The sequence below is a fragment of the Taudactylus pleione genome, unplaced genomic scaffold, assembly GCF_031769625.1.
Source record: "Taudactylus pleione unplaced genomic scaffold, aTauple2 ptg000003l, whole genome shotgun sequence".
Taxonomy (NCBI): Eukaryota; Metazoa; Chordata; class Amphibia; order Anura; family Myobatrachidae; genus Taudactylus; species Taudactylus pleione.
In genome coordinates, this window is record NW_028284406.1 from 3,379,229 (window position 1) to 3,396,096 (window position 16,868).

The window sequence follows — 16,868 nt, forward strand, 5'->3', positions numbered from 1 at the left end:
CGCCTGGGGAAGGGTTGCTCAAAGAACCAATTCAGGACCTTCCGTTCAAAAATTAGCATTGGCAACCTATGGTGAAAGTGGTGACAGGGGACTAGCTGGCCAACTGACACAACTGCTCCGCAGAGGCCCCATGCACGCCATCCAAAAAGCACTCACCGCTATGCTAGAGTACACAGACACCTGCTCTGTAGACAGCCGCATGGCACTGGAGTAAGCCTGAAGGATAGAAAAGCAGATCCAACACACAATGGTCTGTTTAAGCACTGGCCACCCTCGTTTATGAACATCATAAAGCACTAGGAAAGAATCCATCCACTGAAGCGAGGAAGTCCAGTCCAAACCACATCCAAAAGAGCCAAATTTCTCCTGGTGCGCATAGGAAGCAGCTGGCTAGAACACAGGAAGGACAATTTCCGGTTTGATGTAGAAAGCCGACACAACCTTTGGCTGGAACAGCAGAACCATATGGAAAACTGCATGATCCTCATACAAGACTAGGAAAGGCTGCAAGACTAGGAAAGGCAGCTTGCAAAACAAGGACCCAAGTTCAGAGACCTGCCGGGCCAATGCAATAGAGGAAAACAAGTTTCCAGGTCAAAAACATCAACTCAGCAGTCTCCAAGCGCTCAAATGGCTCCCCCAAAACGACAGACAGAACCAGGATCATATGCCAAGGAATCACTGTAGGGACAAAAGGAGGCTGAATGTGCAAAATGCCATGCAAAAGGGTATGAACTTTCAGAATACGAGCTAATGTGCACTGGAAATAAAGGGACAGCACCGAGAACCCAAACGGAAACCTGCCTCCAAACCATCCTGAAGGAAAGCCAGGAACTGGGAAAGATAACAAAACATTAGTATGATGCCCCTTTTTCGCACCACAAAATGTAGGTCTTCCACATCTGGTGGTAATTTCAAGCCAAATCAAGTTTCCGAGTTCACAACATGGTCTGCACCACATTGGAAGAGAAGCCCTCAAGAGACCGGTTTTAATAGTTACACCATTAAAGTCAGTTGAGGAAGGTCCTGGTGAAGGAATGGACCTTGTTGCAGATCTGGACTTAAGCGAAGATGCCAACCTGGACAGACCACAATTTTTAGGATATCTGCGTTCCAGGACCGCCGAGGCCAATCCGGAGCCACCAGGATCACCGACATCCCCTGCGCTCTGATCCGCTTGACTACTTGAGGCAACAAACTGTATGCAATGGAGGAAAAAGATAACCAAGACGGAACATCCACAAAACAGTAATTGTGCCCACTGTAATGGCTTCCAGGTCCCTGGAACAATCACAAACCTGGGAACCTTACAATTGTGATGAGACACCATGAGGTCCATCTCTGGCAAACCCCACTTCTGAACAAGCTGTTCGAAGATCTCTGGATGTCTCCGACCAAGTCAGGATCTGAGCAGCCTCCAGCTTTGCCCTGACAGCTCCGCTCGCCCCCTTGATGGTTGACATATGCTACAGCAATTGCACTGTCTGACTGTATCCTGACCAGACTGGTCCACTGATATACTGTAAAAGGAACAATCACCCCCACTAAGAAGGGAAGCAATGGCCTGATCTAAAGTCACCCTCTGCACTTCCCCCATTTGATAGGACCGTGGAGAAAAATTGCCTTGGTGGGGGGCTCTGGAATTCACTGACATGACACTGTTGTATGATCACCAAGAGTCAGGGGTCTGTGGAGGACCACATAATTCTGTCCCTGAAGTGGAGTAGACGACCCCCTACTCTTGTCAGGTGGGAAGCCACCCATCAGGCATTAGGTTTCTCAGGTGCCTTTGGCCCTGAGCATCTACCAAACTAGACGGATCTACCGCGCTATGCCAAGGTTTGACCTGGAAACGGCCTACCCCTGGAAGCCTGCCCTCTAGTCGGAGCTCTTCCCCGAAAAGAAAAGAACCGAGGTCCTTTGGGTTTTTGGAACAGATACTGGGATAGAATTACTCTTACTTATCCAACTCCAGTCCAAGTAGAACACAGCCTTCTAAGGGGAGCACCTCAAGAGAATGTTTGGACTCCGAGTCCGCCTCCCAGGAGAGCAGCCACAACACTCTCCCGGTGAAGATAGCTTTAGCAGAGACCTTGGAAGACACTTGGGTCACATTCTGTACCACCGTACGAATGCACTCTGCAGTTTGCCGGAGCTGTTCTGCTAACCTGGACAGATCCTCCTTAGATGGGTCCTCCTTGGTTGGACCAGCTGCATGCTGGTCCAACCAATGTTCCATGGCTCTAGCCACCCACGCAGAAGCCAGCATAGGCCTAAAAGAAACTCCATCCCCATAAAAATGAACTTGAGGCAACCTATTAATTCTTTGTCCAGTGGGTCCCAAAATGACTTCAACCCTGGCATTGGAGGAGTAGTTGTCTTGGACAATTGTGCTACAGGAGCATCTGCCTTAGGGAACTGCTCCCACTGCAGTATGTGATTTGCAGGCTGAGAGATGCAAATTTCCTCAGAATGGTGAACTTCTTATCCAGAACTTTCCAGGCCTCTTCAATTAAATCTGAAAGATTGGAAGTGGACCTTCTGATGTTTTTATCATAAATAAAAATATCAGAAGATGTGTTTTAACATTATACTTAATATTATGAAGTAAATTGTTCATATTTATGTTTTAAGAAGTGGATGTTGATGGATTACTATTAAGATTATACTAGCATTCAAATAATAATAAACATGATTGATTTCCTGACAACCAATCAGAATTTAGGGAACATAAATCACTGTCACTATGCATACTTCTTTCCATCATGATAGAAATATCATCACCCCCTATGAGAGAGATATATAAAAATATCCGATTAAATTGGACATCAAATGGAAAGATATAGAAGATCTGACATAAAGGAATAATTTATATGTATATAATGGATAAACTCAAAATCAAATTTTATATAGGATATCTGTCTGAGAAATTACAAATAAAAACATCAGAGGATGTGTTTTAAGATTATACTTAATATAATGAAATAAATTGTTCATATTTATTTTTTAAGAAGTGGATGTTGGTGGATTACTATTAAGACTATACTACCATTCTAATAATGATAAACATGATTGATTTGCTGACAACCAATCAGAACTTAGGGAAGGGGATTTAAGGAAAAGGAAATTACATGACAGGTGATACCTTGAGAAAGCCTGACTGGTGAAACGGCCGTAGGCTATCTGTAACCGATTGTCAATGTCATGTAATTAAACTTCAATGTTAAATATGTTGCTAAATGGATATAAATCCCAGCCATTGATGTCAAAGTAAAATGCTATATGCACTATACATAGTGCTGAGACTAATTGCTATTGCCTACAATTAGTGAAAGCTATGCTAAATATATGAGGCCTATGCTCCAGCTACTGATGTATAAAATTATATATGTACTATACGCAGTGCTGGGAATGATTACACTTGCCTAAAGGTTCAGCTACACTATTGTATACATGAATACCCAGAGCTGCAAAGGTTAACATTTTTACCTATAAAATGTTTTTTTTATGGTATGTGATTCACACACACATGATATAATGGGAACTACTACTATTATATATCACATCTAGTGGAAACCCATTAATACTAGGTGTGTTGACCAATTATATACTAACATATACCTGCTGTGTGGGATTTAACCTTACAGCTAAGAGACTCAGAATACAACATATATTTGTTTATACTGCATAGCTAACAAATATTCACTATAAGCATTGCATGGCAATACATAAGGATAAGGCATCTAAGTATAGGAAGAGAAGACATTGTATCAGTTTGGAAAATTTGACTATACACAATAATAGTCACTGCATTTTTTTATACAATTTGCTACTTCCTTCTAGGAGCTGATGAAGGCATTTATCCTTAAGAAATAATTATTTGCAACATAAATAACAGAATAAACTATAATAAGTAATGAACCACTGTGCTACTAAACACTGATCATATTGAAACAATGACAAATTGACAATGGTTTTATTTTTGCATATTTTATTATCCACATTAATTTTTATCTCTTTTGCACAATTCTATCTTTTTATATTTCACCATCTTAGCAAATTTAATATAGTGAGATTTTAATGCATACCTATTAAAAATATTAAATTTTAAATTACCAACGTGGGTCCCAGTGTACCCATTAAAGCTACTTACTTTTCTTCTTTGTATATGTGATTTCTCTAATGTGTAGCGCCTGTAGCACACATCTCCCTAAGTAAAAATAAATAAGCTAGTCTAATAAGTGCTATCTCCTACATGCCCCCTCCCCTGAAACCCCACTGTGTGCAGTGTCCCCCAGATTGGAAGAAACATTTATTTTAGTCAGTATATTGTTTGAAGTTTGCACAGTGGTTAGAACTGCTACCTCCCAATGGTGGGGGCAGGATTCAATTCTGACCAATTCTCCAGTTGTATTTTCTCCAGTAGACTACGCCCGATATCCTTCCACTGTCCCAAAACAGACCAATGGGCTGCTAAGAAAAATGGACTACTGGTATCACCCCAATACTTTTGCAATCGCAGGATAATAACAGAATAAAATCATTAAATTATTCTTTGAGTGAAGCATCTTGTTCATATCAAAAGATTTGTAAATATGTTTTTGTGTAGTTTTTTTAAATTATTTATTAATTTTTTTTTCCAAGCTGAATGGAAAACCAAGCATGTGCTTGCAGTTACACTGCGCATTTGCTGGCTAGCGCAATATCGGCAGAGGTTGACCTATAAGGTGACCTTTTTCCTGCTCCGGGAAAATATTCATTTTTTTTTTTTTTTTTACATATTGTAGTGATGAGATTTTTTTTTTCTGTTATCGCTGCGAATAAATGACAGAAAAAAGAAATCCTACTTATTGGTGCTTTTTTTTTTTTTTTTTTAATCAATAGGCCCTATAACTAGTTGCCATATAGATAGGAAAAGATAGCCAATTTCTTACCTCCTTGAAGTGAGGCTGTGAGCTGGAAGTGCAGCTCCTCTAATTCGCTGATGTATGAGGATCGGATGGCGCTAACGTGCACGCGTTGGGAGGGTCTGTGCTGGTGGCCCAGGGTTGGGTTGTACTCCACCGTGTGGTTGCAGCGTAGTGATAGGTGACTTCCATCCTTTGTAAAGGTTGGAGAGGCCCAAGCGTTTATCTGTCCACTTCCGGTCTGTACATATGTCTCGCTGAACTCCTGAGGAGCAGACAATAACACGGATGTAAACAGTAGGCGGGTAGACGGAGGGAGTTCAGGTGCGCCCTGTTCCCTATACAGAGGGGGAGGAGCCGTTATATGGGGATCGCCATGTGAGCTCACTGGTGCACTGGTTACACACAATAAGATGATAAAGAATCCCTGACTGCGAAGACTTCTTTTAGTGCCACCAGCAGGCCATGTTTTCAGGAATTCTTTAATCATGCACAGATGAGTTCATCTATTTTGCTGGGTCATTAATTATCCCAGCTGTTTGCAGACAGAAATCCTGAAAACATGACCTGTTGGTTGGTACTTGAGGACCGGAGTTGAGAACCGCTGCTTTATGTAAAAGAGCTACTGGAAAATATTCTCCAATATTTTCTAATAGCAAAATTTTACCTGTTTTGCTACTGACTCAACACACACAAATAAAACAAACCACAGCATAGAGATGGTAGGAGTTCACATTTTATATTGGCTCCGATTCCGAGGCTGGACCCTATTGCAGCCGCGATTGCGATTTTTTTTGCAGAGTCGCAGCAGCGGTGATATGCATGCGCTGGACAGTGCAAGCACTTTCAATGCCCATGGACGAAATTACGCCAATGGTTCTAACCAATCTACCATCAGTGCATCATTGCATTGTATGCCATACAGCCTATGGCAGGTGCAGTGTCTTCTTATCAACTCCGGCTAAACGTGGCCTCAGTGGCTGCGGCTCTGCTGTGGCTGCGGCTCTGCATCTGAGAACGCAGCCGGTTGCATAGACACTCCTATAACACGCCCATGAGACAGCCTTTTTTGCGTTCACTTCAGGCCACCCCAGACTTTAAATGAGTGCCCCCCTAAAACACACACACACAGTATAAAGCAACACAGCCAGAACTCAGTGTTCGCTATACAGTAAACAGAGCATTCCAGTGATCACCATACAATAAAGAGAGCATCACAGTGATCGCTATACAGTGCACACAGCACTGCAGTGACTGCTACAAAGTACACACAGCACCTCAGTGACCGCTATACAGTACACACAGCATCGCAGTGACTGCTGTACAGTACACACAGCACCTCAGTGACCGCTATAAGGTACACACAGCATCGTAGTGACAGCTATACAGTACACACAGCACCTCAGTGAACGCTATACAGTACACACAGCATCACAGTGACAGCTATACAGTACACACAGCATTGCAGTGACAGATATACAGTACACACAGCACCTCAGTGACCGCTATACAGTACACACAGCATCACAGTGACAGCTATACAGTACACACAACACCTCAGTGAATGCCATACATTACACACAGCATCACAGTGACCGCTATACAGTACACAGCACCCCAGTGACCGTCATACAGAACACATAGCACTGCAGTGACTGCTATACAGTACACACAGCACCACAGTGACTGCCATACAGTACACAGCATCACAGTGACAACTATACAGTACACACAACACCTCATTGAATGTCATACAGTACACACAGCATCGCAGTGACCGCTATACAGTACACACAGCATCACAGTGACAGCTATACAGTACACACAACACTTCAGTGAATGCCATACATTACACACAGCATCACAGTGACCGCTATACAGTACACAGCACCCCAGTGACCGTCATACAGAACACATAGCACTGCAGTGACTGCTATACAGTACACACAGCACCACAGTGACTGCCATACAGTACACAGCATCACAGTGACAACTATACAGTACACACAACACCTCATTGAATGTCATACAGTACACACAGCATCGCAGTGACCGCTATACAGTACACACAGCATCACAGTGACAGCTATACAGTACACACAACACTTCAGTGAATGCCATACAGTACACACAGCATCACAGTGACCGCTGTACAGTACACACAGCACCTCAGTGACTCAGTGTACTGTATAGCGGTCACTGCAGTACACACAGCACTGCAGTGACCGCTATACAGTACAAACAGCACCACAGTGACTGCCATACAGTACACATAGCACCACAGCGACTGCCATACAGTATACACAGCGTCACAGTGACAGCTATACGGTACACACACCACCACAGTGAAATGCCAAACAGTACACATAGCATCACAGTGACCGCTATACAGTACACACAGCACCTCAGTCGTCATACAGGACACATAGCACTGCAGTGACCGCTATACAGTACACACAGCATCACAATGACCATCATACAGGACACATAGCACTGCAGTGACCACTATACAGTACATACAGCATTACAGTGACTGCCATACAGGACACTCAGCACCGCATTAACTGCTACACAATAAATACAGCATTCCAAAAAACATACCTGAAGGACAATATCAGAGGATGCTAAACCTTCTGGCACAAATCCATTGATCACAATATCAAACCACAGGATGCCTTCAGCGTCCAAGCCCCGAGCAATGTGTGTAATACGCAGCAGCTCACCTGAAAAACAAGAGGAGGATATTGTCTGTCCCTGAAGGGAGATAGTTCTATTTCGTTAAGTCCTTTTGCATAATATTACAGTATTTCTAGGTCCCTTTATCTCTCATCACACAATGGATATGAAGTGCCTCATGCCTCAATGTCGTGTACTTGGGTTGGATTGGATATCTGACCCAATTAGAGGCTTTAGTTTTTGGGGTCTCACCTGTTGGAAACTCCACCTGAGACTCTTTCCGAAAAACACCTTTGGTCAGGGAGAAGCCATTAACGGTGCCACCCTGGGGGAAAGCCCCGGACCAGTACAGTGGTGCTATCATAGACACCAGCACTTTCATCAGGGGTCCTGTTGGGAAAACAGAATTAAATATAATTTTAAGCATTAGTATCTATATTCAGGCCGATGTCTCCGGAGGTGCAGGACCCCATTGCCGGGCATCACAGCAAAAGCATGCGATGGGGGGTGAGCAATTCTGGGCCTGTACTGCAGAGGCCCCCCGCTCAGCTCTACAGAATATGGCAGCACGAATGGAGCTTCACTGCACAACCACTGACCCTGACTCATATTCAGGAGAGCAGAGCAGAGGCACCCTACGACTCCAGAGACCATAACCGCCAAACCGACTTCAATGGCAATAGTTCCACTGGTGGTCAGCAACTTGTCACTATTTCTACTGGTGCCTCTTGTCCATAATAGCTACTTTCCATGTGTAAGTAACGTACCACTGTGGTGTATTGTAAGGACGCAGTCGCTGTGCCACCACCGGGCTCCTTCTGTCCTGGAACTGCTCACACATTTGTAGTGAGGTGTATTGCTATAATATTTCTATATCCTGCTCACCAAGGCTTTGTCCTTGGGTTCTGTTGCCATATTTAGTTCCATGTGGTTTGAAGCTATGGACCTGATTCAGACCCGCTCGCTCTGAGCGATTTTCACCCATCTGCGCATGCGTATAACTTGCAGTGCGCCTGCACAAGCCATTCGTTGCGATCTGATTTTGGTAGCTCGTAAGCCACTATCGGGTCGCTACTTTGAGTGACAGATAGTGCCGTTTGTGGGAGGTAACAGGGGAAGGTGCTTGTGAACGGGGGAGTGGATGTGCGAACGCAGGCGTGTCTGGCTGCCAAAATGGCGTTTAAAGGGCGTGCATAATTAGCAAAGTAGCGTCATTGTACACGTCACCTGCATGTATTTCAGCCAGCGCTGATCGCAGTGCTTGCGGAAGGCTAAGGCAACCCCAAGGGCTGCGAGCAGCTCCAATGGCTCTGGATGGTCCCGATTAATCTTTCATTTCCCGGAGATGACGTGTGTTGCGAGTGGCAAGGGGGCGTCTACAGACATTTGCGAGTGCACTTTGCCATAGCTCGCTAAAACATAGTGGGCGTCCTTACGCGACGCAGTGCGAGCGCTTAATTTAAATATCCAGACCCTTTTTGTAAGCGAGTGATCGCATCTTGTGAGCGGGTCTGAATGAGCTCCTATATCCCATAACTGGTCTAGTGTTATGGGAAGGGCTTACTGCCCTCCGGTTCCCAATTCACTGATCAAAGCTCTACTGCTGTGCCCTAATACGATTATCTCAGTGGTTCAGGACAGTTGCTCTCAATTATTTTCCTTAACCTTCACTATTATGTATTATTATACAGTTTCTCCCTTTTCGAGCTGTGACGTCTTGCCCTCATGTGAACCTCTAGTCCGTCTCTCCACGGTGTTCAGAGAGCTCTATGTGAGTATCAGTCCTTCCTCTGTTCTCTTGTCAAAAAAACTAATTGTGGGAACACGGATACAAAAAGAGCTCGTGCACACGCCCTCTACAGATTTTTTGTGTTAATCAGTTAATACAGTGCCCATGTATTTGGGGGGCTACACATACCTACAGAGGCTGGGATGTTCTCCATGGTGCTGCTGATGGTGGTGGTTCCAGATTGGGGGTTTTCCGTCATGTTAGCGCTGAGTGAAGATATTCCGAAATCCTGGTCATTGATAATGCCAATGAGACTGGCGCGGACACGAGTGGCGACAGCTGAAGCAGATGAAGAAAAATATGCAACACTCGTAAAGGCTTGCTTTAGTCATGATACAATTATACACATCAGTTATCATGGCAACAAATCAGACACAACCTTTTATTAGTCTAATATTAAACAGATAAAAGCAGATATTTGATTGTCTTTTGACAGGGAGCTGAATACACTCATCTCTGTAATCTCAGAACAGAGCGTTCCTATGATTTTGAACTTACACCCTGAGTGATGGACGGAACACTAAGCAGACACAGCAGATTTTTTAAAAAGTGAGAAACCGGAACTTGATAGCAACTACAGATGGTTGTGGCCAAGACTGACAATTAGGAGCTTGTAAGCAACAGAACTGGCAGCAGACAGACAGAGTAATATATGTGCTATACTGGCAGATAACTGTATAAGTAACTATCCACAGTCAGGATCAGTGGCAGACAAACTTGAAGGATATACTGTACAATCCAGGGTCAGGGCAGGCGGCAGACAAGCTTTATCGAGTATACAATCTGGGGTCAGGGCTGACAGCAGACAAATCATACATCAAAAAAGTAGCCAAAGTTCCGTCCAGTTTAATTGAGACAAAATCAGAAATCGCATCATCATAAGAAAACAGCATCAAGGGTAAGATATCCATTGCCCTTGCAATGCAAAGACACTATAAAATATAGTAAACAGCAGTGGCGGATTTTGCCAAGGGGCAGCGAGGCTGCAGCCCCCCCCCAGCAAGATCCACCACCTCAGTGTAGTCAGTGCAGTCTGTGACTGCACTGGCTACACTGGCTGTGACTGGCAGTGGCTTCCTATTGGAAGCGCCACCTGCCAGTCACATATACAACAGGCAGCCCCAGGGGGAGGTGTCTCCTCCCCCTGGGGCTGCCAGTCCGGGCTGCTATTGCATAGAGCGGCTTCCAGGAGGAAGCCGCTACTCTGTCTTTCAGTCAGCCCTACCCGGCTCCTAGGGGCTGCAGACAATGCAGTCCATTGATAGCCGGTGAAATGCGTGGCTCCCCGCCGCTAGTCCCAGGTCCCAGAGCCTGACAGATCGATTGCGCAGGCGCCGGGACCTGGCCAGGAGGAGGAGGCAGGACTGCAGGAGCAGGTGAGTAAACCTGTCGTTTTCGGAGGCGGCAGCCCCCCTCATCAAAGAGGGTAGGAGCCGCCGCTGGTAAACCGTCCAAAGAGAACCAAAATAATTAAAAGGAATAGGAGTGCTCGAACACGGCTGCTTATTTAAAACATGTTTTTACTAGAAGGTAATAGATTTAAAATAATTTAAAATACATGCAACACATGGATAACAAATGGATTAGTACCGTATTACTGATAGATTGGTTTCATCCGTTTAGATGTTAAAATTGCACATAACCAACAATAAATACACAACATGAGAATTCTCAATGAAATCAGCTGATAATACCTATTATAGTGAAGCGCATATAGATAATTAGTAGCTTATTGAGTCAATGTTAGTACATGCATGCATGTATAGATAGAACGTTAGTCATGTACCAGCTGGTATTGGTATTAGTATTTAGATCATGCACTCCGATGGAATGATGTTTAATCCAAAGATCAAAAATTGCTGTATAGCCACAATGAGATGGAAAATATCCTTTCACCTCTACCTCTAGCCAGGGAGGGCAGCAGTTGTGATCTGGATAAATCCTTCCCTCCACCCTCGTAACGGGGAGGTACTATGCCGGCTTCTGATGTCTGACAGCACAGACCGCTGTGTGCTGTATGTATAATCAGCTGATATTGCTTATCTGGCAATGGGCAGCGCCAAGTCCCAGTGCAGAGGGACCTCCACCCCCGTTGCACGGCCTGTCCTAATCGACCCGGGTGGAGATGGATAGTTCGGCGTGTGGTTTGTGGTGCGTGCTAGCGGCTCCCGGGATATGACTAGCAACTTCCGGGTATCGCGTTCCACTTGTGTTCCAGCAGACCAACTGACGCGTTTCTCCGCCCACAAGTGCGGCGGTTTCATCAGAGGAATGGTCTGAGCCCTGCTTTCTACCTCTCACTGAGGTTATTGATTGGTTGATGGTATAATCCATTAATTAGTGCTCAGTTGTCATTCATTTCATATTTAGGTTCAAAAACCATTTGATAACCTATGTCAAACGTATATATAAGTTTCAATAGATATCTTATATCCTATTGATATATATATTACAAAATATAATAAAAATTAATACCGGAAAAAAATAAATAAATAATGATAACAATAAATAAAAAGAATTGGAAAAAGGAACCGAATAAAAGGTGAGAGGAAAGGGGGAAAAGGGAGGGAGGGGAACCACAAGGGATAGAAAGATTGCTTCAAATATGTTCATAAAAAGTTGTTCCATCGATGGTTTCATACCATATCCTATTCCTTGAATGATACATGTTGCAGACCAGGGACATGCTACAGAAATAACTAGCATAATATTAACAGTTTAGTGTACAATTATTTTTTTTTCCGGTATTTATTTGCCATATGTAATAATATGACTTAATCATATAGGTAATTTATTCTTTGTCGTGATATGTATTACCCAAGGCCTGGATTAACATATTCATTTGGGATTTTCCCTATCCAGAACCCTATAAATTACAACATTAAGGATGTCTAAATATAGTTCGTGGTTTAAAACAATCTGCTAATCTAATTAAGGTTTTCGATAAATCGATTGCAAAAACGAGTTAGGATTTTCCTAACGCTCCGATTTAGATGTAATAATTAATCAAGGCTAAAGGAAGTATTAGCCTGTATACTTATGTAAATATAATTATGCAATAAATTCACCTCAGTACCGCTATTGTTATATTATATGTGATTTTTATTATAATATTTTGTAATTTATATATTAATAGGATATAAGATATCTATTGAAACTTATATATAAGTTTGTTATCAAATGGTTATTGAACCTTAATATGAAATGAATGACAACTGAGTACTAATTAATGGAGTATACTATCAACCAATCAATAACCTCAGTGAGAGGTATAAAGCAGGGCTCAGACAAGCACAGACCATTCTTCTGATGAAAACGACGCACTTGTGGGTGGAGAAACGCGTCAGCTGGTCTGTCTTCACTGGAACGCAAGTTGAACGCGATACCCGGAAGTTGCGAGTCATATCCCGGGAGCCACTAGCACGCACTACAAACCACACGCCGAACTATCCATCTCCACACAGGCCGATTAGGACAGGCTGTTTAACTGGGGTGGAGGTCTCTCTGCACTCGGACTTGGCGCTGCCCATTGCCGGGTAAGCAACATCAGCTGATTATAAATACAGCACACAGCGGTCTGTGCTGTCAGACATCAGAAGCCGGCATAGTACCTCCCTGTTACGAGGGTAGAGGGAAGGATTTATCCAGATCACAACTGCCGCATCCGAGCGCTCCTATTCCTTTTAATTCTTTTGGTTGTCAGTTTATTGTGGAGTTTCCAGACCCACATTGTAGGGGCAGCCTGGACTGGGCTGAACTATTGAAAATACACATTACATTGGTCAATTTGATTATTTAGATTAATTAGCGCACACTTTATTTACATATTTTCTATTTTGCGGTCCAAAGAAAAGGCCTGAAAATGACACGAATAACCATAATGGTGCAATACATGGTATAGACGGGATCGGTATGAATGACCACCGGACATATGCCCAGCGGTTAAAATCCCGACAGCAGAAGACCGTCAGGCATCCAAATCCTGATCGGTAAGTAGAATATCTAACCCTAATCTTATCCACCCCCTAGCCCTAACCCTGACCCCCTCCCCTAGTGCCTAACCCTAACCTCCCTCTGTGCCTAAACCTAACCCCCTCCCGTTCCCGCAGCCTAAAAGCCTAAACCTATGTCTCCCGGGGGGGTGCCTAACCCTAACCCCCTCCTTTCCCTAGCCTAACTCTAAGTCCCCCCCCGGGAGCCCCTAACCTAACCCTTCTTCCCCTGCGGCTGTCCGCGCCCGCCACCCGGCTTACCTTCGTTCGGTATGCCAGGCGTCGGACTCCCGGCGTAGGTAAAATGACAGGCGTCGGGATTTCAACGCCTGTCATTAGACCCTTGCCGGGATTAAACAGTCGGGAAGCCGGTGGTCGGCATTTCGTTAGTCGGCATCCTAACTGCATCCCGCATAGACACCCTACTGTAAGTTATAAGGAGCTCTGAGTTCATAATATAAAGGCTGCAAACAAAAAATATGGTGGTTGCTCATATCAGCTTAATGACATAGCACAGGTGCTTGTAAAGGGTGGGGTTTACACTTAACACAGAAAAAAGGCCCTCCAGCACACTGTAGCAAAATCAACAAAAAATACTTAAATCCTACATGATAATAGAGATTTAGAGGTATTAGGGGCCTATTCATTAAACCTAAAAATTCTCTAGAGATAATTAGGTTTAGAACTCGCATGGAGTTCTACCTAATTATAGGTGGAATTCATCATTCCACCTCTCCATAAGTATCTATTCCGAAAAGCTGTCATTTTTGCGATGACAGCTTTTCGGGAAATAGATACTTTTCCCTGCCTACACTACCTTATCGCATCTGGAAACAGTGCTGCGCATGCGCTGTTACATCTGTAAAACCAGCGCATGCGCTGCACTGCCTACACATGCGTTAAGTTTGTGTACCCCCCCTCCCCCCCCCCCTGACTTACCTGTCCGCGCAGCAGCCTCCGGCTCCGTCCTGCTGGTCTGTCATGTGGTTTCCCAGCAGACCACATGACAGGTTAGAAACTTTCTTGTGCTCTGCTGGGGAGCACACATGTCCGACCAGCCTCCGGAGCCTGAGGACGGAGCAGAGCGCCGGAGGGACTCGTCGGGGGACCTGCACACGTGGATACAGGTAAGTCGATTCTGCTATTCGCCACTTCACAGTGGCGAATAGTAACTGCATCAAATTCCGAAAATTCATAATTTTCGGAATTTGATGAATACCACAATTTCCACATACCCATACTAATGTATGGGGAGTGTGGAAATTAACGCAGGGGAACTTAGCAAGGAGATATCTGTGATATCTCCTGTGCTAAGTCTGTTCATGAATACCAAAATAACGTTATTTAAGGAAAATGTCCTTAAAAACGTTATTTTAGTGTTGATGAATAGGCCCCTATGTTACATACATTTGCAAATATATGAATAAGCGCCAGGCCAATTGTCAAGGCTCCTCTATACTGGCGTCCTTAACATTAAGGGGTTCACATCTGAGAAGCAAGGTACCCCAAAAAAATTCCAACCAAGGACCATCCCCAGGGCATCACACGAAAAGGGGAAAAAAGGTGATAGTTAAGTGTAAAGGATAGATGTGTAAGGATAAATCAATAAGTGTTAATGAAATGTGAAATAATTAAAATAACTTGACGATTGGCCTGGCGCTTATTCATATATTTGCAAATGTATGTAACTAATACCTCTGAATCTCTATTATCATGTAGAATTTAAGTATTTTTTGTTGATTTTGCTGCAGTGTGCTGGAGGGCAAATCCCTTTTTTCTGTGTTCATATATAAAGGCACAAGATCAGGTCACTCTATATTCTACAATACACAGTACTGTCCATTGTTCCTTATTATGTTTTCAAAAAAAACACTACAATGATTACTACAGACCCAGCATTGATAACCAATGACATCAGAATTTACTGTAGATATTATTTACTGGTTATTATATGTGTATTACAGTATATGATCATATACCACATTATGCCATGAGCATAGCGAATGTACCTCGACATTCTGGCAGCTGACAAGCCTCTACTTCACTGTCTTTTCCAATGCAGGCTTTGCCCCCATTCTGTGGCTGAGGAGAGAAGCAGGAACGAGTGCGTTGGCGGAGGCCTTCCCCGCAGGACGCTGAACACTGTGACCAGCTGCTCCAGCCTGTCCAGCCTCCATCCACTGAGGAAGAGCGACATGCAAGAAATACTCATAACCCATCTGCATTATGTATTAGACAATAAGAGTCATTTACAAAGGTGCAAAAAGGCACCCGCTCCGCAGATATGCCATTGGCAGGAGTCACACACCTAGTTTTATGCAAATACTCCCAGTTATACGTGGTGTGCACGGACATGGTCAATGGGGGAGCTTACAGAAATATGCATCGTCTTCTAGGAAAGGAGGGACAGGTAGTGGCGTTCCGAGCCGTAATGAGGTGGAGCACTTGAATTTGCCGCAAACTGTGCCCATATGCAAAACATTTAATTTGATTTTGTGAGACAATATTAAAATGAGATAAAAGGGGCGTACAGGTCACATTTATGGGTGCGGTATTAGAGATAGACAGTAATTAGTTAGACAATGTTTAGATAGACATCAGATGTTAGACAGTCAATAGTTAGACAGGGAAAAAAGTTAAGACAGACAAAAGTCAGACACACTAAAGTTAGACATGTAAAAAGTTCGACAGGTACAAAAGGTTGACAGGGTCAAAAGTTCGACATGATCAACACAAAAATGGTCGACAATTTTTTTTATTTTTTTTTTAGCCCTAATCTTAACCCTAACGCTAACCCTCCCCTTGGTGCCTAACCCTAACTGTGGGGGTAAGTGCCTAACCCTCCAGTAAGTGCCTAACACTAAACAAATAAAAAATAAATGTCGACCATTTTTGTGTTGATAATTTTCATGTCGACCTTTTGTACCTGTCGAACTTTTTACATGTCTAACTTTAGTGTGTCTGACTTTTTTCCGTGTCGAACTTTTATCCTTGTCTAACTATTGACTGTCTAACATCTGGTGTCTATCTAGACATTGTCCAACTAATTACTGTCTAGCTATAGTCCGGAACCCCCCCAGAAGTGGGCATGCACCTTGATACATTTGTGGTGGACAAATAGGAGCAATATGCACAGCATGCCGCGCGATGTGTATCTCTATATTTTATGGTTAGTGAATGACGTTCTATGTTTGCAGTCGCAGCTAAACTATCTCGCTGCGCACAAGTGAATCTTACCCGGGCAGAGTAGCAGGTTGCAGGTGCGCACATCCACGTCTCGTCCCATGCACGGGCTCCCACCATTGGACGGAGGAGGGTTGTTACACAGGCGGACTCTCTCTTGTACTCCCATACCACAGGTCCTAGTACACGGACCCCATTCCTGCCACTCCGAGAAGCCGCCATTAGCTGTCAGGACAGACAGAGGGTATACAACATGGCTGTCATTTTATTGCCGTAACAAAGAACTGGATTGGGTTGACATAGCTAACGTCACACAAAATT

At 43.9% G+C, this 16,868-nt stretch overlaps 1 protein-coding gene across 1 annotated transcript in view; it reads right to left on the reverse strand.

Moving 5' to 3' along the window:
- Positions 1-16,868, reverse strand: part of HMCN2 (hemicentin 2) — a 267,414-nt gene that overhangs the window by 12,436 nt on the left and 238,110 nt on the right. Inside the window, exons 75-80 of the mRNA XM_088466840.1 lie at positions 16,602-16,772; positions 15,374-15,544; positions 9,502-9,651; positions 7,836-7,973; positions 7,509-7,630; positions 4,935-5,172 (exon numbers count right to left, since the gene is read on the reverse strand). Coding sequence (XP_088322966.1) covers positions 4,935-5,172; positions 7,509-7,630; positions 7,836-7,973; positions 9,502-9,651; positions 15,374-15,544; positions 16,602-16,772 — 990 coding nt within the window. The remainder of the gene's footprint in view (positions 1-4,934; positions 5,173-7,508; positions 7,631-7,835; positions 7,974-9,501; positions 9,652-15,373; positions 15,545-16,601; positions 16,773-16,868) is intronic.